General features: G+C 51.9%; 1 protein-coding gene across 8 annotated transcripts; it reads left to right on the forward strand.

Annotated features, from left to right (window-relative positions):
• Window positions 1-5,399: 5,399 nt before the first annotated feature.
• On the forward strand, window positions 5,400-22,032 carry CSF3R (colony stimulating factor 3 receptor). 8 transcript variants are annotated; one of them, XM_073007474.1, is made up of 19 exons: window positions 5,401-5,635; window positions 6,876-6,938; window positions 7,733-8,013; window positions 8,331-8,424; window positions 8,696-8,985; window positions 12,408-12,704; window positions 14,192-14,315; window positions 14,454-14,641; window positions 15,382-15,551; window positions 15,677-15,830; window positions 15,929-16,002; window positions 16,434-16,647; window positions 18,283-18,471; window positions 18,866-18,967; window positions 19,907-20,053; window positions 20,165-20,305; window positions 20,476-20,569; window positions 20,816-20,897; window positions 21,298-22,032. In XM_073007474.1, exons 5-19 carry the CDS (start codon window positions 8,922-8,924, stop codon window positions 21,766-21,768), a joined length of 2,511 nt encoding a protein of 836 aa, XP_072863575.1. In that variant the 5' UTR covers window positions 5,401-5,635; window positions 6,876-6,938; window positions 7,733-8,013; window positions 8,331-8,424; window positions 8,696-8,921; the 3' UTR covers window positions 21,769-22,032. The 8 variants fall into 8 exon arrangements, with proteins under 8 accessions (XP_037853207.1, XP_072863575.1, XP_037853170.1 ...); XM_037997279.2 differs by lacking the exon at window positions 7,733-8,013 and having other exon boundaries at window positions 5,400-5,635; window positions 20,819-20,897; XM_037997242.2 differs by lacking the exon at window positions 7,733-8,013.
• Window positions 22,033-22,791: the final 759 nt, after the last annotated feature.

A 22,791-nucleotide genomic window follows, 5' to 3' on the forward strand; every position in this document is an offset into this window, starting at 1 on the left:
GTGGGTCTAGAATGCAGGCCTTCCCTCCCCACTACCACCACCACTGCCATTCCCAGGCCTGGGCCACCTTCTACCTCTGTCATGGCACCCATTCTAGCCTCCATGTCTTGGTTCTCACTGTCCCCATGCCCAGCATATCTCCCTCTTCCATACAAGTCCCACCTATCCCTCCAGTCCCCACCTCATCCCAGGGGTTAGAGCAAAAGTCCAACGTCAGAGTGGATGGGGCCTAAAAGAGGGGTGGCGAGTGTGGCAGAAAATGCAGAGGCCTGATTTAGAGCCCAGTTCAGCCTCAAAATGGCTGTGGGACATGGGCAGGTCACATTCCCTCTCTGGGCCTCAGCTTCCCAGCCTTTCAGAGGTGAATAAGGAAAGATCCTTGAACTCACCGATCTGGAAAGCGCCATAAGGTAAAACAACACCAGGACACTAAAGGTATATCACAGGGCACACTCTACAAATGAGGGGAAAGCTTATGAAAAAAGACTTAGTGGCCTGGCACGGTGGTTCACACCTGTAATCCCAATACTTTGGGAGGCCAAGGCGGGCAGATTGCCTGAGGTCAGGAGTTCCAGACCAGCCTGGCCACATGATGAAACCCCTTCTCTACTAAAAATACAAAAATTAGCCAGGTGTGGTGGCAGGCGCCTGTAATCCCAGCTACTTGGGAGGCTGAGACAGGAGAATCGCATGAACCCAGGAGGAGGAGGTTGCAGTGAGCCAAGATCACGCCACTGCACTCCAGCCTGGGCAAGAAGAATGAAACTCCATCTCAAAAAAAAGAAAGGGGCCGGGCGCAGTGGCTCACGCCTGTAATCCCAGCACTTTGGGAGGCCGAGACCGGCGGGTCACAAGGTCAGGAGATTGAGACCATCCTGGCTAACACGGTGAAACCCCATCTCTACTAAAAATACAAAAAAAAAATTAGCTGGGTGTGGTGGCGGGCGCCTGTGGTCCCAGCTACACAGGAGGCTGAGGCAGAAGAATGGCGTGAACCCGGGGGCGGAGCTTGCAGTGAGCAGAGATCGCGCCACTGCATTCCAGCCTGGGTGACAGAGCGAGACTCCGTCTCAAAAAAAAAAAAGAAAGGAAAGAAACAAAAAGAAAAGAAAAAAAAAAAAGAGTTAGTGGCATTTTCTCTGAGCCTTGAAGAATGAGTAGAATTTCAGCAAGTTGAGGTGGAGGTGAGGGAGGGCACTGGAGGCAGAGAGAACAGCCTGAGCAAAGGCCAGGAGGCGGAAAGTTCAGGGTGGGTTCAGGGAAGAAGGAGTGTCCAGTTTCTTTCTAAGTCAACAGCTCAAGGGCTTTTTGTAAGCGGACTGCCCAAGCGGAGCAGCCTCCAGTAAACACCTGTTTGCACAATCGAGGTCACACACAGGGGCGCGTTTGCACAATGACCTGTTTGCACAATCTTAGCCGCCTGCTGTATTCCAGCCAACCCCGGCCCTGGCAGCTGAGCACCACAGCCTCAACTTCCGGGCACTCACCCCCGCTTGCCTACCTGGCCCCCGCCCCGGCCCCTCTGGAACAAGCTGCTCCTTGACCTACCCAGAAGCCCCACACATCACAGGCAGTAACAGAAACAGAAACAACTCTGGGCTCAGTAACTAGGCTGCCGAGAATAGGGTTCCCTCATCAGCACTCCCTTACCGGGGGTTTCCAACACACAGAGGCCTTGTCTGATGGAGGAGGGGCGGGAGGCAGGACAGCTGGAGGAGGAAGTATCCACAAAGCCGACACTGGGTGCGGGTAGAGGGGATGACTCCTCGTCTGTCTTGTGCTCTTCAATGCACCATAGTAAACACTTATTAAGCATTTACTGTGTGCCTAGCTGTGTTCCACAAACCTTACAGTCACTGATTTCTCTCAAGAATCCTATGAAGCCAATACTGTTAGCCCCATTTTACAGATGACAAAACCAAGGCTCAAAGAGATTAAACACTTGTTCGGAGTCACACAGGCAGCAAGTGGCAAAGCCAAGCAACCTGACTCCTCAGCTCATCATCTTAACCTCAGTACACCCCAAAGAAAGCTCTTCCTTAAATCTAACTTTCATTTCCTTAAATCTAACTTTTATTCCAGCTGCTGCAGCTCCGTTTCCTGGTGCGGGTCCTCAACAGAGAATGGAGCACAAAGGAGATCAGTAGAACCTCCCTCCTAAATATTGAATTATGCAGAAGGGAAAAAAGGAAAGCAACTTTATTGAACACCTACTGTGCGCTGGTTACCATACTAGGCATTGTATTTCTGATAGCTCATTTAATTATCACAAAATCCCTGGGAGGAGTAATTATCGTTGTGACAGATTAGGCAACAGAGGCTTGGAGAAGGTAAACACCATCTCCAAGCTTCTGCAGCCCAACAGATACGCATTGAGTATCCTTTGTGTGTCCAGCACTGTACTGAGGCTGGAGAGGCAGAGGTAAGAATACGGTTTCTACCCTCAAAGAGTTCACAGTATAATGGAGGAGGCAGGCGGCCAACAGCCTACCACAGTATTACAGGATTAATGGGGAGAAGGGCCCCTGATTCAGTTTGACTAAGGTGTGGAAGCCCAGAGGGGTGCTGAGCTCAGGCTGGATGCTCGAACTGGGTCAGGAACAGGACTTGGCCAGCGGGAGGTGACAGGCACTCCACAGAGAAAGGGCAGAGGGTCGTTCCAGAGCCTGGGGCAGGCAGGGAAATACTAGTGAATTTGGCATGACGGGCTGGATCTGAGGAAGCAGGGACTGGTGAGGCAGGAGAGGGAGGCGAGGGTAACTTGCATGTCTGGTTGAGGAGTTAGGCTGCGATGACAGGCCTCTGAAGAAAGGCAGGGAAAGGAGAAGGATCGCAGGGCCATTGGCAAGGCTGAGATGGGAGCTCCATAAAGGCAGGAACTAAAACTGTGTCTCACCATTGTGTTGCTGCACCTGCTCCAGGAGCAAGTTCTCTGAATGACAAACAAAAGGCCCATTCTCTTTCATTAAGAACTGACTGGGGCCAGGCGCGGTGGCTCATGCCTGTAATCCCAACACTTTGGGAGGCCAAGGCAGGCAGATCACTTGAGGTCAGGAGTTCGAGACCAGCCTGGCCAACATGGTGAAACCCCGTCTCTACTAAAAATACAAAAATTTAGCCCGGCATGGTGGTGCGTGCCTATAGTCCCAGCTACTCAGGAGGCTGAGGCAGGAGAATTACTTGAACCTGGGACGTAGAGGTTGCAGTGAGCCGAGATCATGCCACTGCACTCCATCCTGGGTGACAGAGCGAGACTCCATCTCAAAAAAAATAAATAAATAAAAATAAAAAATAAATAAAAACTGACTGGAAGGCCAGGTACAGTGGCTCACGCCTGTAAAACCAGCACTTTGGAAGGCTGAAGTGGGCAGATCACTTGAGGTCAGGAGTTCAAGACCAGCCTGGCCAACATGGCGAAACCCCATCTCTACTAAAACTATAAAAATTAGCCAGGCATGGTGGCAGGCACTTGTAATTCCAGCTACTTGGGAGGCTGAGGCACAAGAATCACTTGAACCTGGGAGGCAGAGGTTGCAGTGAGCCAAAATCATGCCACTACATTCCAGCCTAGGTGACAAAGCGAGACTCGTCTCAAAAAAAAGAACTGACTAGACATGGGAAAGTGGAGAAGGGGTTGTAAGGAATGACTCCTGAGTCCCTGAGCTGCATGACTAGGGAGAGGAGGGGATGGTGGTTAATTCACCATGACAAGGTACGTGGGGATTGGAGACAGATTTGGTGAAGTGGGGGAAGATTCATCCAGTTGATCATTCATTCAACAAACACGCATGGAGGCCTTACTGTGTGGCAAGCAGTGTTCTAGACACTGGAGATAAAGTTTTGAACAAAACAGATAAAAAATGTTGCTCTTATGGAACTTTCAGTCTAGTGGGGATTGAGACAACCAATATCAGATGGTGAAAAGGGATATGGGGGAGACAGAGATAGTGAGTGGGAGGGAAGGGGCTTGCAAATTTTGAAAAGGGTGCTCAGAGAAGGCCTCAATGAGAAAGGGACATTTAAGCAAAGACCTGAAGAAGGGTAGGGACCAGCCCATGTAGCTATTTGCAGGGGAAACAGTCCAGGCAAATGAAACAGCAAAGGCAAAGGCCCGGAGGCAAGAGACAGCATAACAAGTTCAAGAAGCAAAGAACACAGAGTAGCTGGAGCCAGGCAGCAAAGGGGAGAATAACAGGAGAGGGATCCAGGAGGTAATGGGGATACCAGGTTGTGTAGGGCCTTGTAGACCATTGAAAGGGCTTTGACTTTGACTCTGAATGAGACAGGAGCCATTGGAAAGGTTGGGATGAGGATGGCCTGATCAGACTTCTGTTTGATTGATATCGCACTGGCTGCTGAAGGAACTACAGACAGGTAAGGGAACCAGGATGAAATGGAAGCAGGAGAGCAGGGAAGGGGCTATTGCGATGATCTAGGCAAGAGATGAGGGTAGCTGGGAGCTAGCTAGTATTGGCTTCAGTTATATTTGTATTTTCCAATATATTATCATAAAAACGTTTGAACGTAGAGCCAACTTGAACTTTACAGTGAATACCCAGGATTCTGGTTATATTTTGAAAGAAGACAGTCCATGGGACTCACTGAGTGAGCAGAGCCTGTAGGGTATCTTGGAAGGGTTACAGCGGGCGGTCAGGTCATTTGACCTGGAACTAGAACTGCAGCCCTGGTCTGCAGCATCACACCAGACCCAGACGCCTAAGAATGATTATATGTTAAGGACAGTCTGCTGGTCTGTTGGTACCTAACCTTTTTTGGGTTATGAATCCAATAAACTATGAGCAGTTTGAACCTTTCTCAGAAAATGCAAGGAAAATGGTTTGTAGTTGCAGAGGAATCATGAATACAGACCAATAAAAGACATAAAATGTAGTCTATTTCACTCAATTACAAAATATTCAGTGTTGCAGAACCATTGTGGGTAAACATTACTAATTTTTAGTGAACATATGAGGACCCCGTGCCTCACCAAGACATCCTCCTGTCTTGCCCCCAGAATTCCTGTTTCTCCATCTGCCTGGTCTATGGGCAATGTGCAGAATACGTAATGAAGAGGGGAGCAGTGAGTATTGGGTTATAAAATTCCCTGGAACCTGGAACACACCCTTCTGAGTACTGTGAAGACGTGGGCCCCAAGGCTAGAGCTGAAAAGAGGCTTGGGGCCGGGTGAGCCTTCCAGGCGGGGTCTGCCTCCAAGTGATGCTCCCCCAGGGTGGGGGCCATAGGGATGGAACCCAGCCAGGTGGGAGCCTGGGCCCTGCCCAGCCTCAAAGCTTCGAACTCAGGAAATCCGGAGGCAGGGGAGGGGGACATCGTTGCCACATTCCCCAGCCCTTTAAGACCCCCAAGGCAGGAAGGCTGCCCGGGCCTCACCAGCTTCCCTCACAGGCTCCTTCCTGGGAGGAAGGGGCTGCCTGTGCCCTCGAAGGCGCAAGGGAGGGTAGGAGGGAGGCTCGGAAGGTGTTGCAATCCCCAGCCCCCGGGCCTGTCAGAGGCCGAGCCATTAACGACAGAGCTCGGGGAGAGAAGCTGGACTGCAGCTGGTTTCAGGAACTTCTTTTGACGAGGAGAAGAGAGACCAAGGAGATCAAGCAGGGGCCGGGCCAGAGGCTCCAACGTGAGTAGGGGATCCCTAGAGAGGGGCTAAGCCTTGGGCTTGATGGAGAGCTGGAATCCTGGAGCCACTCCCCACAGCTCTGCCAAGTGTTCATGTCCGGGGTCCTAGGCCTGGGGCCAAGGATTCGTCCTTTGGAACCCCAGCCCTGGACAGTGAGTCTCTTTTCACAGGATGCCCCTACTTTGGGGGGTATTGTACCAGGGAAGTCACTCACAGTCAAGTAGCTCCTTGGGGACACTGAGCTGGGCTGGGGACAGGCATAACCATTCTCCCCTCCCCATGCCTCTCAGGACGTGTGTGTCTGAGTTCCAGCCTCGCAACCCCTCCCCGTCTGGGTCTCTATTTCACTCTCTGTTTCCATCTTTCCTCCTCAGCTTCTCTCTGGCTTGTTATTTCTCTGAGTTTCTCTGTCTCGCATATTTCCTGCTATCTCTTGAATCTTAAACTCTTGGTAACAGACCGACTCCTGGGCTCTGGGCCTCCGAGTGCCCCCCCACTCTCTGGGTCAATGTACATCGGGCCCTTTTTCTGTGTCTCTCGACATCTCTCTGGCCTCAGTCGTCCTCTTGGTGGGTCTCTGTCATTTCGGTCTGTGCGGATTTCAGTCACCTCCTCACTCTGCCACTCTTTGTATCTCTCTCTCTCTTTTTCTTTATCTGCAGCACATCTGGAAAGGCCTCTCCCCTCTGTTTATTCCCAGCGCCCTCCTGCCTCCCCACCCTTCCCACGGTGAGAGTAGAAACAGCAAGGGGGCCAGGGGTGTGAACTGGGGAGGAGAGTGGAGGGGAGACGGTTGAGTGTGATGAGGGAGAAATAGAAGGAGGGGATGTGAGGGCAGCCAGCCCAGGAGGCATCAAGGTGCGCTGAGCCGCGGGAGCGAGCACCTGCAGGGCCCAGCGGAGATGACCAGTGATGGGAGGGCCAGGGGGCCAGGGAGCTAGGAAGAGGGGATCCAGAAATGGGGCTTTGGAACTGTGCAGTGTGGCACAGACAAAAGCAAGGTGGCAGTCCTGGGAGGTGTGACCACGCAGGCCGTGAGGAAGGCAGGGGTGAGGCGAGAACTGAACTGTGCTGGATTCCATGAGCTGCTGACCCGTTTTATGGCTCGTGAAAATAACCTATGGTTGCTGAGTGCCAACTCCATTCCAGGCACAGCGCTAAGTGCCTTTACCATAATCATCTCATTTCATCCTCACAACAACCCTGAGGAGTGAGTGCTAATGTTCTTTCTTTTCCACAGATGGGGAAACTGAGGCTCGGCTCGGAAAGGTGAAGTAACTTGTCCAAGGTCACAAAGCAGCTGGTAAGTGGCAGAGCTGGAGATCAAGTCAGGTGACCTGAGTCTGAGCTGGGCTCCAAAGCTCTCTGTATATCGGCCCCCCAGAGAGTGAGACCGAACAGGCCTAGGCCCGCTCAACCAGGCTGGGGGATGTCTAGGGCTGCAGTGGAGGACCAGGGACTGAGGCCAAGCAGGCCAACACCCAGCACCCAGGGGGAGGATGCCGGGGCCTCTTGGGGTTAGGTTATCTACTCTGGACAGGAGCCATTTGGGGGGGGATATGGTGGTACTGCACGGGGCACAGGCTAGGCCTGAAGCTGACCCTGGCTAGGGCAATAGGGCTGGGATATGATCAAAAGCACATGGAGATGAAAACCAGTGTCCCAAAATCTGGGCCTTGAAGACTAAATCTTCCCCGACCAGTGTTGGGGGGGATGGATAATCAAACTGGTATGCTGTAGTAAGAAGGTTACCATCCACCGATGGGTAGACAGAGGCTCGGGATAGTTGTGCAGGTTTCTCACTGCACAAAACTGAGGAGTAACTAGAGCCAAAATCCAGGCTGTTCCCTAGTTGCCAGGTCCTAGTGTGGTGCTGCATCCATCCCGAGGATGGGGTGTTTTCTTTCTGATTTGCACAAAGGAGACTTACAGGCTAGCAGTCACTGGGTATTCTGATACTGCAATATACACAAATAGACTGGGGGTTTGGGTAAGGCCCCTGAGAGCAAGAACAGCCTTGGGTATCTGGGCAGTTCTTATCCACACCTCTGTCTGGGAGGGAGAGAAAAGGATTCTCCTATCTTTCTCCCTGCTGAGCACGAGGGACCTGCTGGGACACTATCTGCATGTATGTGTCCAGATATGTACATGCAAGCTGACCAGCAATTCCCACTGATCTGCCACCAAGAGCACCAATTCATGCTGGAGGATCAGGTGTTGGCCCCAAGACCCCAATGGGAGCAGGGTGAAGATGAGGCTAGATACCCACCCAAGTGGTAGAAACCTCTGCATACTTCCTAAGACTGGAGCCAAGGCACCCTCCATCCAGGTGCTATGGCCGCGACCATATGATGCCTGACTCCAGAAGGCCACCAAAGGTCTGTGCCCAGAAGTGGGGGCATACTGGACCCCTCGGGTGCCCCACTTGATATTCTCTCAGCCCTCATGGCTGAGGCAGCCAGCTTCCTGCAGGTGTAACCTGACAGCCCCTTGCCTCAGCTGCTCCATAGAGTTCTCCCTTTCATCCAGGGAGTGTCCCTGACAACACTGGCATGGCTTCCCCAGGAGAACCTGCCCAGTACTCATGCATGCCCAACCTGGATGTGCCAGGGAGTGAACACCCCAAGAGGCATCCCTTGACCAAAGGGGGGCAGGAGTCAGTGGGTAAATCTTCCCATCTTCCCTCCCATCCAAGGGATAAATTGACCCTCCGGTGGACAGCTCTGAGAGGTGTTCTACATGGCTCTTGGGAAGGTTCCAGCAGGATAGAGCCCCAGTTGTCCATAGAGGTGATCAACATATGATGTAACCTTGTGTTGGCTTTCTCTCTGTCCCTGTTTCATTCTCCCCATTTCATCCTCTCCTTATCTGCTGCTAGGATCTTCTCAAAATAAACTACCAGCATGCAATTCCTCATCTCAGGTTCTGCTCTCTGAGGGGAGCCCGGCTTAGATAGCTGGGAAGGGTGAAGAATGCTGTTCCTCACTGCTCCTTTCCCTGCTCTTTCCTGGAAGGCAAGTATAGTAACAGTGGCTGTCACTGTCATTTCCTATGTTCCAGGCACTGTGCAAAGCCCTTGACTTGCATCATTTTGTGTCTTCCTCTCAAAGTCCCATGAAGTATAGGCTGCTGTTACTTCCATTTTGCAAAGAAACTAAGGCTCGGAGAAGTCAAGCAACCTAGTCAAAACTGCACAGTGACAGATAAGGATTAAGATCAGCTCTGACTCCAAAGCCCATGGTCTTAAACAAACCTCCTGCCTCCAGGTGAACATCAAGTTGGCACTATGGCAAGGCTGAGAACCTGCAGCCTGACTTGGGCTGCCCTGATCATCCTGCTGCTCCCCGGAAGTGAGTATGGCCAAGGATGAGGGTGCAGTGGGGAGGGGAAGTTACAAGGAGAGATATTGGGAATCTTCTTGCACTGCCACATGGCTCCTGGGATTCCCAGAGAATCTCAAAAGACTCAAGACTGAGCCACAGATATGGGGTAGCTGGCATCCCACCCACAGACTTCCACAGGCAAACCACTACCCAAGAGGAATGGTGAGATGACCCGGGCTGGTCATCCTGGAAAAGGCCAGTGGGGTGCAGATCTTGTCCACAAATCTCTACCAGGCTGTCAGAAGGAACCCATGGGTCCTATGTAGCCTTGGTGGGCAGCAAAGGGATCAGGACGGAAGCTACAAGGGGACAGGTTTCATCCTGAAATAAAGAAGCCCAGGCAGAGCTTGGTTACCAACTATGGAAACTCTGTCTTGAGAGGTAGAGAACTTCTCATCCCCAGGGGTATGCAAGCTGAAGCCAGGATTGACAAAGATGCTGTGCAGCAGGGGTTGGCAAACTTTGTCTGACAGAAATGTTTAGGCTTTGCAGGCCACATAGTGTCTCTGTTCCTTGTTTGTTTGTTTTTGAGACAGGGTCTGCCTCTGTTGCCCAGGCTGGAGTGCAGTGGCACAATCACAGCTCACTGCAGCCTCAACCTCCTGGGATCAAGTGATCCTCCCACCTCAGCCTCCAAGGTAGTACAGGGCATGCCACTACACCCAGCTAATGTTTTTGTATTTTTTGTAAAGATGTAGTTTTGCCATGCTGGTCTCGAACTCCTGGGTTCTAGTAATCCACCTGCCCTGACCTCCCAAAGGATGGGGATTACAAGCATGAGCTGCCATGCCCTGCCTATCGCATGTTTTTGTTTTTTCAGTTTTTTGTTTGTTTGTTTTTCTGAGATGGAGTCTCACTCTGTCGCCCAGGCTAAAGTACAGTAGTGCGATCTTGGCTCACTGCAACCTCTGCTTGCCGGGTTCAAGCGATTCTCCTGCCTCAGCCTCCCAAATAGCTGGGATTACAGGCACCTGCCACCAGGCCCAGATTATTTTTGTATTTTTAGTAGAAACGGGGTTTCACCATGTTGGCCAGGCTGGTCTCAAACTTCTGACCTCAGGTAATCCGCCCACCTCGGCCTCCCAAAGTGCTGGGATTACAGGCATGAGCCACAGCGCCCAGGCCTGTTGCATGTTTTTATTAGGTTTTTGTTTTGTTTGTTTTTAACTCTTTAAAAATGTAAGGAACATTCTTAGTTGTTAGGCCATACAAAACTAGGCCACTCAAGCTCTGCTGTAGAGGGCAGAGCATCAGGTAGAGTTTTGAAGCAAACGACCTGGTAAAGTTCCTTCCAGCCTGAAATTCTGAGTCTGTGAAGCAGTAGAAGCCCTTTGCTGAGAATCATGAACTTGCTCTGTGACCCTGGGCAAACTGCTTCTCCTCTTAGGGTCTTCGCATCCCCATCAGTAAAACGGGCCTAAGAAAACCTGAGAGAGGACAGAAAGCATTGCAGGCAAAGTGTATGTTTATTTGTTCATTTATTTATCAAAAAAATATTCATCGACTGGGTGCGGTGGCTCACGCCTGTAATTCCAGCACTTTGGGAGGCTGAGGCAGGTGAATCACGAGGTCATGAGATCGAGACCAGCCTGGCCAGCATGGTGAAACCCCATGTCTACTAAAAATACAAAAAAAAAATTAGCCGGGCATGGTGGTGCGTGCCTGTAGCCCCAGCTACTCGGGAGGCTGAGGCAAAAGAATCGCTTGAACCCAGGAGGCAGAGGTTGCAGTGAGCTGAGATTGTGCCACTGCACTCCAGCCTGGGTGACAGAGCAAAACTCCATCTCAAAATAATAATAATAAATATTCACCAAGGTCCTACTCTGTACTAGGCACTGGGAATACAGTAATAAGCAAACAGCCAAGGTCTGCTGGCCTCACAGAATTTATAGTCTAGCTGGAGTGATAGATAAGTAAATAATCATAAGACTCTATAATTATGAAGGATAATAAGAGCTTTGAGGAGGTACAGGGACCTTGGCCTCCTCCAGTTCGTTAGTGCCTGGCCTGGTTTCTTCGAGATGCCTAAGTGTTAACCAGGTGAAACAGGGGTGGGAGAGAGAAAGAAGAGTCCCTCCAAAAAGAACAGCAGGCTGGGCACAGAGGCTCACATCTCCCAAAGTAGTCCCAGCACTTTGGGAGGCTGAGGCAGGAGGACTGCTTAAGCCCAGGAGTTCAAGATTAGCCTGGCCAACATAGTGAAACCTCATCTCTACACACACACAAAAAAAAAAAATCAAAAAATTAGCAAGGTATGCTGGCATGAACCTGTAGTCCCAGCTACTCAGGAGGCTGAGGTGGGAGGATCACTTGAGCCTAGGAGGTCAAGGGTGCAGTGAGCCATGATCATGCCACTTCACTCCAGCCTGAGTGACAGAGCAAGACCTTGAAGAAAAAAAAAGAAAAAGAAAACCAAACCAAAACAACAACAACAAAAACAAAAACAAAAAACCCAGCAGGTGCAAAGATCCAGAGATTAGAAAGATTATGGAGTTTTCAAAGAATAGCAAGAATGAGCCAGAATGGCTGGAACTGAGAGGGTCAGGCAGGGGCCAGGAGGCCACAAGAGCTATGTGAAGGATTTGAGTCTTTATCCTAATGATGGCAGCACATACTCACATGCCAGACACTGCTCTAAATGCCTTCCATATGTTACCGCATGTAATCCTTCCAGCAACACTAAGGTAGGGATGATTTTTATCCCCATTTTACAGATGAGAAAACTGAGGCACAGAAAATCTCAGAAATATACCAGGATCATGTAATTAATAAGCAATAGAACCAGAATTTAAACCGAGGCAGTCTAGTCCCAACACCCACGCTCATCCATCACACCATACTGCCTTTCAGAGCAATAATGTGCCATTGAAGTGCTGCGATGGAGATGGGGTAGCAGAATCAGATTTGAATTGTGAAAAGATTGCTGTGGTTATGGGTTCTTATCACTCTAATCACTGCTTGCACCATCCTTGGGGAGGGCATTGGGGAGTTAACAGTCTCCATCTGGTGGTGTGCTGGTGCTGGCTTGCAAACACTAATTGGGAACATCTCTTCCCAACTCCCCGATCAATGATGTCACTTCAGTAGGCTGAAATCAGCTACGGTGAGAGTATTTACACCACGGAAAGGCACACGCTACAAACCAGGGTCTGCTTTTCTCTGCCAAGCTGGCTGATAAACAGTTAGCGGCACATCACTATCTCCGTCTTACCTCCGTAGCCTCTCGAAGTCTCCGTCCACATCCTTCCATTTCCAGCCCCCATGTCTTGAAGGGTTTCTCACCCTTCAAGGAAGGTGAGGGCCCTGAGTCTAGGAGTACAAAGGCCTAGATTATAGCCCAGCTCTGCTAGGCAGAGGAGTCGTTCCTGGCCCATTCTCTTCCACCCCAGGTCTGGAGGAATGCGGGCACATCAGTGTCTCAGCCCCCATCGTCCACCTGGGGGATCCCATCACAGCCTCCTGCATCATCAAGCAGAACTGCAGCCATCTGGACCTGGAGCCACAGATTCTGTGGAGACTGGGAGCAGAGCTTCAGCCCGGGGGCAGGCAGCAGCGTCTGTCTGATGGGACCCAGCAATCTACCATCACCCTGCCCCACCTCAACCACACTCGGGCCTTTCTCTCCTGCTGCCTGAACTGGGGCAACAGCCTGCAGATCCTGGACCAGGTTGAGCTGCGCGCAGGCTGTAAGTCCCTCTAGCCATCCAACTACTCTGCCTCCAACACCCTCCTGCCAATACTAATAAGAATATTACCAGCCGGGCGCGGTGGCTCAAGCCTGTAATTCCAGCACTTTGGAAGGCCAAGGCGGGCGGATCACCTGAGGTCAGGAGTTCATGACCAGCCTGGCCAACATGGCGAAACCCTGTCTCTACTAAAAATACAAAAAATTAGCTGGGCGTGGTGGCGGGCGCCTGTAATCCCAGCTACTTAGGAGGCTGAGGCAGGAGAATTGCTCGAACCCAGGAAGCAGAGGTTGCAATGAGCCGAGATCATGCCACTGCACTCCAGCCTGGGCAACAAAAGCGAAAATTGGTCACCAAAAAAAAAAAAAGAATACTACCTATTGAGCTCTTATCTAATAAGCACTTTATGGGCATGATATCAGGTAACAGTAGTACAAGTTGGTACTACTGTGTAGCCTCACTTTGCAGATGAGGAAACTGAGGGTCAGGGAAGGTACATGACTTGCCCTTGTCACACATTAATAAGGATGGAGGCAGTGTGGCTTTAAAGCCAGTGTGGTGACCACTACTCTACATAGCGCAAGTCCTCAGCCATCAGAGGGTGTCTCCAGGGAGAACATTCTCTACCAGCTGGGCTTGTCCCCGGCTTCTCCCCCACCCCAGTTTCAAACTTCCTTTCAAACTGAGCAAGACGGAGTTTGTGCCAAGTTGAGGCATAAGGAAAAAACAAAGACCAAGGTTCTTATTTAAGAATCAGTAACGGGCCGGGCACAGTGGCTCACACCTGTAATCCCAGCACTTTGGGAGCCTGTGGTGGGTGGATCATTTGAGGTCAGGAGTTTGAGACCAGCCAGGCCAACGTGTAGAAACCCTGTCTCTATTAAAAATACAAAAATTAGCCAAGCGAGCCAAGATCATGCCACTGTACTCCAGCCTGGGCCACAGAGTGAGACTCTGTCTCAAAAAAAAAAAAAAAAAAAAAAAAGCATCAGTAATGGCCACTGCTAAAACTTATGTAGCATTTCCTATATATCAGGCACTGTTCTGAGCACTTCATGTAGAGTGAGTCATTTAGCCCTTATGATAATGCTAGGGGGTGGGATTTTACCATTATCCCCATTTTACAGATGAGGATGCTGAGGCACAGAGCAGTTAAATAACTTCAAGACCACAGGGCTAATGAATGGCAGGACCAGGATGAAAACCCAAACACTACACTGTCACTGACAAAGGGTCTGGAGTTGGGGGACTTGGAAGTGGGCCACCCCTGGGCTGCTGGGGGTCTGTGAGGCTTGCCCCTGTGCATGCCTGCAACTTAGCTTCCCCCAGGGCTGCCCTTCCAGAGCCACTCTGCCTGGAGATGGGGGGCAGACAAGGTGACAACAGAGGAACCAAGCCAGGGCAAGGCAACACGGCCAGCTAGTCCCAGAGGGCGCTTTCTGAGTGGTCCCACCCAAAGCCCTCACACTCTTCCCACGCACATGCAGACCCTCCAGCCGTACCCAGCAACCTCTCCTGCCTCATGAACCTCACAACCAGCAGCCTCATCTGCCAGTGGGAGCCAGGACCTGAGACCCACCTACCCACCAGCTTCACTCTGAAGAGCTTCAAGTGAGGAGGGGCCCCCATCCTGGTCCCCTCCCTTTGGATTCTGGGGTGGGGCATGGGTATGTTGGGCATGCCTCTGGGAGGGAGAAGGGAGCCTCGCTTTCTTCCTCTGCTTGGCACCCAAGCCTGGACTATTGGCAGGAGCCGGGGCAACTGTCAGACCAAAGGGGACTCCATCATGGACTGCGTGCCCAAAGACGGGCAGAGCCACTGCTCCATCCCACGCAGACACCTGCTGTTGTACCAGAATATGGGCATCTGGGTGCAGGCGGAGAATGCACTGGGGACCAGCATGTCCCCACAACTGTGTCTTGAACCCATGGACGTTGGTGGGTGATGCAGGGGAGGGAGGGGGTCCCCAAAATGGGCAGACACTAAGAGGAAGGGAGAGGGAAACACAGAACCAGCAACAGACAAGAAGACACTGGAAGACCTAGAGACAGAGGCAGAGGAGAGGGACGGAGACAAAGAGAGGTGCAGCTGGAGACAGAGAAATGGTGACACAGACCCAGAGACAGGAAGAGACACAGAGGCAAGGAGGCACATTCAGTCATGCTTTCAGCTAAAGCACCCACTACGTGTTAGGCACTGCCCTAGGTACTGGGGATACAAAGCATCAAAAATCCTGCCCTCAGAATGTTAGATTCCAGTGGGGGAAAAAATAAGATAGAATTTCAGACGGCAATAAGCAAAAAGGAGAAATTAAAGGAGGGGAAGGGCATAGAGAGAGAGGGGAAGGGGAGCACTGGCTATTTCAATAGGTTTGTCAATAAAGGCCTCACTAAGAGAGTGACAATTGAGCAGATCCTTGAAGGAAATGAGGGAGCAAGCCCTGGATATCTGGAGGGAAAACATTTCAAGCAGAAGTAACAATCAGTGCAAAGGTCCTGGGGCAAGAGCAGATAACAGACACCTAGAGAGAAACAAAGACACAGAAAGAGGAACCACAGAAACCAGCCATTAGCAACGTGGACAGATGGTGAACCGCAGACAGGGAGACAAGAGGGAGCTAAAGCAGAGCCCTCTAGGGTGGGGCAGGGAGACTTTCTGACAGTCCCACTCCTTGCAGTGAAACTGGAGCCCCCCACGCTGCGGACCATGGACCCCAGCCCTGAAGCGGCCCCTCCCCAGGCAGGCTGCCTACAGTTGTGCTGGGAGCCATGGCAGCCAGCCCTGCACATAAATCAGAAGTGTGAGCTGCGCCATAAGCCACAGAGTGGAGAAGCCAGCTGGGCACTGGTGAGGCAGAGGGCAACCTGGAGAGCCTGAGGTGGTGGGGGCAGGGGGTAGGGTAAGTTGGGCTTGAGCTGGCCCTAGAATGACCCAGCGATACAAGGCTCAGGGTCATGTCCACCCCCAACCAGGTGGGCCCCCTGCCGTTGGAGGCCCTTCGGTATGAGCTCTGTGGGCTCCTCCCAGCCACGGCCTACACCCTGCAGATACGCTGCATGCGCTGGCCTCTGCCTGGCCACTGGAGCAACTGGAGTCCCAGCCTGGAGCTGAGAACTACTGAACGGGGTAAGGAGGTGATGAGAAGCTGGCAGCAGCCATTAGTATCCAGTCCAGGCTCCACGGCCTTCCCCAACCGGCACCCCCTCTTCTTGTTCCATCCACAGCCCCCGCTGTCAGACTGAACACATGGTGGCGGCAGAGGCAGCTGGACCCCAGGACAGTGCAGCTGTTCTGGAAGGTGACTCCCTCTGAAGGCCATCCCTCCACCTCGACACCTCCTCCAATCCAAACAGGCCCCTGCAAACCGAGGCTTAGGACTGCAACAGGTCTGGGAGGCGTGGATGCATTTATATGTGATTTGCATGCAATTTGCATGTGCCTAGGGAGCTGAGTTAGCTTTTGGAGAGACTACAACGCAGGTCACAGGGTACTTCAGTGAATAGTTAAGAGCCTGCTGTGTGCACCGACTTGTTTCTTCCTGCCCTCTGGTTTCTTCCTGCCCTCCTTCCTAGAACCTAGCACAAGGGGACAGAGGGAAAAGGGGAGGGGGATGAGAAGCCTGGCCCCAGCCTGGGGAGGCTCCGTTCGTATGATCCATCCACCCCACCTAGAGGCTCTCCTCAAGATGAACTGCACATCCCCTTCTCTTTTTCCTCCTGTGCCCCACAGCCAGTGCCCCTGGAGGAAGACAGCGGACAGATCCAAGGTTATGTGGTTTCTTGGAGACCCTCAGGCCAGGCTGGGGCCATCCTGCCCCTCTGCAACACCACAGAGCTCAGCTGCACCTTCCCCCTGCCTTCAGAAGCCCAGGAGGTGGCCCTTGTGGCCTATAACTCAGCCGGGACCTCCTGTCCCACCCCGGTGGTCTTCTCAGAGAGCAGAGGTAAAAGGGGCTGGGGGCCAGAAGAACACAGAGGTCAAGCGCATCAATTCGAAGGCTAGACTGCCTGGGTTCAAATCTAGTCCCCTTAGCCGGGGGTGGTGGCTCACACCTATATTCCCAGCACTTTGGGAGGCCGAGGTGGGCAGATCATCTGAGGTCAGGAGTTCAAGACCAGCCTGGCCAACATGGTGAAACCCTCATCTCTACTAAAAATACAAAAATTAGCCAGGCATGGTGGCGGGCACCTGTAATCCCAGCTACTCGGGAGGCTGAGGCAGGAGAATTGCTTGAACCTGGGAGGCGGAGGTTGCAACAAGCTGAGATTGCACCATTGCACTCTAGCCTGGGCAACAGAGGGAGACTCCGTCTCAAAAAAAAAAAAAAAAAATCTAGTCCTATCACTTGCTAACAGTGTGACCTGAGCAAATTACATCCCGTCCCCAGCCTCTGTTTACACATCCAGCAGATGGCGACGATAACAGTGCCTACTGAGGGGTGCTGTGGGGTGTACATGAGTTAAGACAAGTACCTGGCACAAAGTAACTGCTCTGCATGTGTCCGCTGTTGTTATTATCATTAGCCAGAACCAGGTTAAGCGCGCTCTCTCTCTCTCTCTCTCTCTCTCTCTCTCACACACACACACACACACACACACAGCCCATTCTGCCAAGAAAGCCAAGAGAGAAAGCCCTAGGCTTTTCCACCTGGAACATGGTCTATGAGTTCATTGCTCATTCTCAGGAGATCAGTTGCCACCACCCATTGCTTTCCCTAAACATGGGTCCTCACCAGGTGGGACGAATAATCACAATAACAATAATCATAGCTAATATTCCCACTTACTAGCTGTGTGATCTTAGATAAGTTTCTTAACCTCTCTGTGTCTCTCAGTTTTCTCATTAATAAAATGGGAACAAGAGTAGTACTTCCTGGGTATAACTATTAGAGGACTCAGTGAATTAAAATATATCAAGGAATCCAGTACAGTGGCTCATGCCTGTGATCCCAGCACTTTGGGAGGCTGAGGCGGGCAGATCACCTGAGGTCAGGAGGTCAAGACCAGCCTGGCCAACATAGTGAAACCCCATCTCTACTAAAAACACAAAAATTAGCCAGGCATGGTGGCGGTTGCCTATAATCTCAGCTACTTGGGAGGCTGAGGCAGCAGAATCACTTGAACCAGGGAGGCAGAGGTTGCAATGAGCCAAGATGGCACCACTGCACTTCAGCTTGGGTGACAGAGCAAGTCTCCGCATAAAAATAAAATAAAATAGAATAGAATAAAGTAAGGTAAAGTAAAAAGTAAACTAAAATAAAATATATCAAGGACTACGCCTGATACATACCAAGAACCATAGAGTGTTACCTATTATCACTAACAAGAACTACTCTGTGCCAGGCACTATGCCAGGCTTGTTTTGTGCATCAAGTCATTTAATCTGCACTGAGACCCTATGAGGTAGGAACTTTTATCATCATTTCCACTTTACAGATGAGGAAACTGAGGCTCAGATGTTGACCTACCAAAGGTCATCCAGCCTGTAAGTAGCAAAGCCAGGATTTGAACCCAGGCTTCTGGCTCCAGGGCCTGCATTCTTTTCACCTTCATTCCACCATTTCCCACCCTGTCTCCAGGCCCAGCCCTGACCAGACTCCATGCCATGGCCCGAGACCCTCACAGCCTCTGGGTGGGCTGGGAGCCCCCTAGTCCATGGCCTTGGGGCTATGTGATTGAGTGGGGCCTAAGCCCCCCCAGCACGAGCAATAGCAACAAGACCTGGAGGATGGAACAGAACGGGAGCGCCACGGGGTTTCTGCTGCAGGGTAAGGCTGGCCTGGAAAGTTGGGCAGGGTCAGGGACAAAGGGAGGCAGTGCTTGTCTGACAATAGGCATGGGGCAACCTGAACTGCCCAAGAGACATGGATTCTCCAGCCTTTCTTGATCCTTCACTGTTCTCATTTCAAATCCTCATAATCAGGAAGTTCTTCCTATAGTCTAACCTGATCCTTTTTCTATAGCCCTGACCCTGCCACCCTTCTAGCTCTCTCTTCTACTTTTCTTCCCTAATTCTCATCAAATGATCTAAAGAAGATATTGCGGAGGTTAACCCTGAATCATGAGGCCAGGTTAGCCCTGACTAGAGGTCTGAGGCTAGCTCCGGATCATTAGCACAGGTTAGCCCCTAACAGGAATGCCTACCTCATTTTCTCTCTACAGAGAACATCAGGCCCTTTCAGCTCTATGAGATCACTGTGACTCCCTTGTACCAGGACGCCATGGGACCCTCCCAGCATGTCTATGCCTACTCCCAAGAAATGGGTTCGTCAACCATCAGGCCCCTTTCCAGAATCCTCTCCTCTCTCTCCCAAGGCTCTGCCTGGTCCCCAGCAATCAGCAGTATAGGGAACACTGCCTTCTTACCATACTTCCGGCCCTGGAGAGGATCTCTCCCAATCCCCTGGCTTAACACTGGATCCCTACAGCTGGACAGAAATCAGGTGCTGTGATAGAAATTGAGTAGAGAGTTGGCACAATTCAAGGAGCAAACCTGGCAAAAATCAATCCATTTCCCAGACAAAAATAAGGTGTTATATGTAACAGAAATTGGACAGAGGGGCCGGATGCAGTGGCTCACACCTGTAATCCTAACACTCTGAGAGGCCAGGGCAGGCAGATCCCCTGAGCTCAAGAGTTTGAGACCAGCCTGGGTAACCTTGTCTCTACAGAAAAATAAATAAATAAATCAACCAACCAGCCAATCAACCAAAAATTAGCTGGGTGCAGTTGTGTGTGCCTGTAACCCCAGCTACTTGAGAGGCTGAGGTGGGAGGATCGGATTGCTTGAGCCCAGGAGGTCGAGGCTGTAGTGAGCCAAGATGGCACCACTGTACTCCAGCCTGGGTGACAGAGCGAGACCCTGTCTCAAAAACAAAAGCAATATAAATTGGACAGAGGACCTGGCATAAATTCGGAGAGTGAGTGGCAGAAATCAGAGAGTAAATCAGATGAAATCAGGCCTGGTAGAAATCAGAAAGTGAGGCTCCAGAGTCAAGCAGAGCCAGGTTCAAATCCTGACTCAGATACTTATTAGCAGTAGGTGGAATCTGGATTAAATCCCTGGGAAAATGAGGCTTGGGCATGAGTCCCCTTGGACTCTTTTCTCACCCACCCCACAGTGTCTGAGAAGCTACAAGAAGTCCAATCGGGCTCTTGCTCTGCCCCACTCCCTTCAGCCCCTGCACCTCTCTCTTCCCACAGCCCCCCGCCATGCCCCAGAACTGCATCTAAAGCACATTGGCAAGACCTGGGCACAGCTGGAGTGGGTGCCTGAGCCCCCTGAGCTGGGGAAGAGCCCCCTTACCCACTACACCATCTTCTGGACCAATACTCAAAACCAGTCGTTCTGTGAGTCTATCCTCAGTTCCCCACAGCCCCAGAAGGCCCGGGAGGGGGTGCTCAGCCGCCATGGAGGCAGCTTCAGCATCCAGGCCTACGCTGACCGTACACCCCTCCCAGCCACCATCCTGAATGCCTCTTCCCGGGGCTTTGTCCTCCATGGCCTGGAGCCCGCCAGTCTGTATCACATTCACCTCATGGCTGCCAGCCAGGCCGGGGCCACCAACGGTACAGTCCTCACCCTGATGACCTTGATCCCAGGTAAGGGGAGACGAGGGCTGGGCAGAGATGGTTACTGGAAGGGTACCCCACCCAAAGGATGCTGATTTTGAGAGTAGATGGGGACTGACTTTGAATCCCCTGGTCGGAGGGCGGAGACCCAGCCTTCCCCACATGCATGCTAACTTCTTCTGGCCCTGCCCTCACTGCAGAGGGATCCGAGCTACACATCCTCCTGGGCCTGTTCGGCCTCCTGCTCTTGCTCTCCTGTCTCTGTGGAACTGCCTGGCTCTGCTGCAGCCCCAGGTGAGTCCCTTTGAGAGACCTGAGATCCTGCCTCCCCCACCCACAGGGAACCTCAGGTCCAGGTGGGCCCATCTAAGTCCCTTCCAACCTTCCCAAACTTTAGGGCCCATGTCTGAGAGTCCCAGCCCCCAGCTTCTTCTCTCTGCACTAAGGGCAGCTGCATCTCTTCAGGTGGGATGGGTGGGACAAAGGATGGAAAGATTGGAGGGTACGTCTGACCCAGCCTCCACCTGCCCTCCTCTCCAGCAGGAAGAATCCCCTCTGGCCAAGTGTCCCAGACCCAGCTCACAGCAGCCTGGGCTCCTGGGTGCCCACTATCATGGAAGAGGTAAGAATCCAGGAGGGAGAGGGAAATGAGGTGAGGATGTCAGCCCAGGCTCAGTGAAGGCACACCTTCTGAAGCCTAGTACTCAGGCCTTCCTGTCACTTCCGGCAACATCCTCTCCCTTTGGAGTGAAGCAGACCCAAGTTTGAATCCCAGCTCTGTCCATCTCAAAGCCTCAGTCACCTCCCTGTGATATGGAAAAACTGACCATGCTGAGTCTGAACGGTGCATGGCATGTGTCAGGCATGTGTGAGGAACATACCAGTGCTTTGCAAGTGGAACCCTTTGTGTTCCAGCAGTAACAGCAGGAATGTCCCCACAACTGCCTGGACCTAGACAGGGATGGTGGCTGGGGCAGACATCTGAAAGGAGCCGTGCCCTCACCCAACATCCTTGTGTGCAGGAGGCCTTCCAGCTGCCCGGCCTGGGCATGCCACCCATCACCAAGCTCACAGTGCTGGAGGAGGACGAGAAGAAGCCACTGCCCTGGGAGTCCCATAACAGCTCAGAGGCCTGCGGCCTCCCCACTCTGGTCCAGACCTATGTGCTCCAGGGGGACCCAAGAGCAGCTTCCGCCCAGCCCCAATCCCAGTCCGGCACCAGCAATCAGGTCCTCTACGGGCAGCTGCTGGGCAGCCCCACAAGCCCAGGGCCAGGGCACTATCTCCGCTGTGACTCCACTCAGCCCCTCTTGGCGGGCCTCACCCCCAGCCCCAAGTCCTATGAGAACCTCTGGTTCCAGGCCAGCCCCCTGGGGACCCTGGTAACCCCAGTCCCAAGCCAGGAGGACGACTGTGTCTTTGGGCCACTGCTCGACTTCCCCCTCCTGCAGGGGATCCAGGTCCATGGGGTGGAGGGGCTGGAAAGCTTCTAGGGCTTCCTGGGGTTCCCTTCTTGGGCCTGCCTCTTAAAGGCCTGAGCTAGCTGGATGAGAGGGGAGGGTCCAGAAGCCCATGACTAAAAACTACCCCAACCCAGGTTCTCCCCATCTCCAGCCACCAGCATCCCCTCTCCCGCCAGTCTCCATAGGCTGGGCCTCCCAGGCAATCTTCATACTTTAAGGACCAGATCATGCTCCATCTGGCCCCACCCAATGGCCTTTTGTACTTGTTTCCTATAACTTCAGTATTGTAAACTAGCTTTTGGTTTGGAGTTTTTGTTATTGTTTATAGACACTCTTGGGTGTACCTGAGTCTCTGCTATTTATTTTTCAGGGCCCAGCAGTCACGGGGAAACTTCTCAGAGTTGGTCCTTCCCCCCTCCCTCCCTTTCCTCCCTTTTCCTTCTTTCCTCCCTTCCCCCCTCCCTCCCTTCCTCCCTTCCTCCCTTTTCCTTCTTTCCTCCCTTTCCCTTCCTTCCTTCCTTTCCCTTCCTTCCTTCTGCTAGCTCTCAGCATCTAGGCCATATGCAAATGACTCAGCTCAGTTCACCCTCAGAGGGCTCCATTCTAGTGGTGGGGACTTGAAAACCGATCCTTAGTGCACAGTGGCATGGGTTACATGGGGGGAGTGACAGAGTGCGGTGGGACACGGTGAAGAGACTTTGGAAAAAACTGTTGGGGAAATATAATTTAAGACAAAATCCCCTGCCAATCCAGAAAACCTCTTCACAAGGGTAAAAAAGCAAGAAAACAGTATTATTGAATAAGCATTAAACCAGAATGTGATACACTGGTGATCCACTAAAGAGACTGCAAAGAGAGAAAAATCTTACCCTTTTATGTAGCCAAGTGAATACAATTTATTGTATCCATTTTCTCAAGATAAACAACAACTGGTCCTCAAGCAAGAGGACGTGGCGGCACCCACTCTAAATTTACCTGGTAAGTGGGAAGCCACCTGTGTCTGCTAATTGCCTTTATCCAAAGGAAAAATCGATTTCCCCTATCTTTATGAAA

Source organism: Chlorocebus sabaeus, chromosome 20 (assembly GCF_047675955.1).
Source record: "Chlorocebus sabaeus isolate Y175 chromosome 20, mChlSab1.0.hap1, whole genome shotgun sequence".
Lineage (NCBI taxonomy): Eukaryota > Metazoa > Chordata > Mammalia > Primates > Cercopithecidae > Chlorocebus > Chlorocebus sabaeus.

What these genes read in the sequence shown, in the direction of transcription:
- CSF3R (XM_073007474.1), top strand. Translation starts at nt 8,922, where the DNA reads ATGGCAAGGCTGAGAACCTGCAGCCTGACTTGGGCTGCCCTGATCATC. An exon ending in TGGCTCTGCTGCAGCCCCAG is followed by an intron (nt 20,570 to 20,815) that starts GTGAGTCCCTTT and finishes CCTCCTCTCCAG; the next exon opens with CAGGAAGAATCCCCTCTGGC. An exon ending in TGCCCACTATCATGGAAGAG is followed by an intron (nt 20,898 to 21,297) that starts GTAAGAATCCAG and finishes CCTTGTGTGCAG; the next exon opens with GAGGCCTTCCAGCTGCCCGG.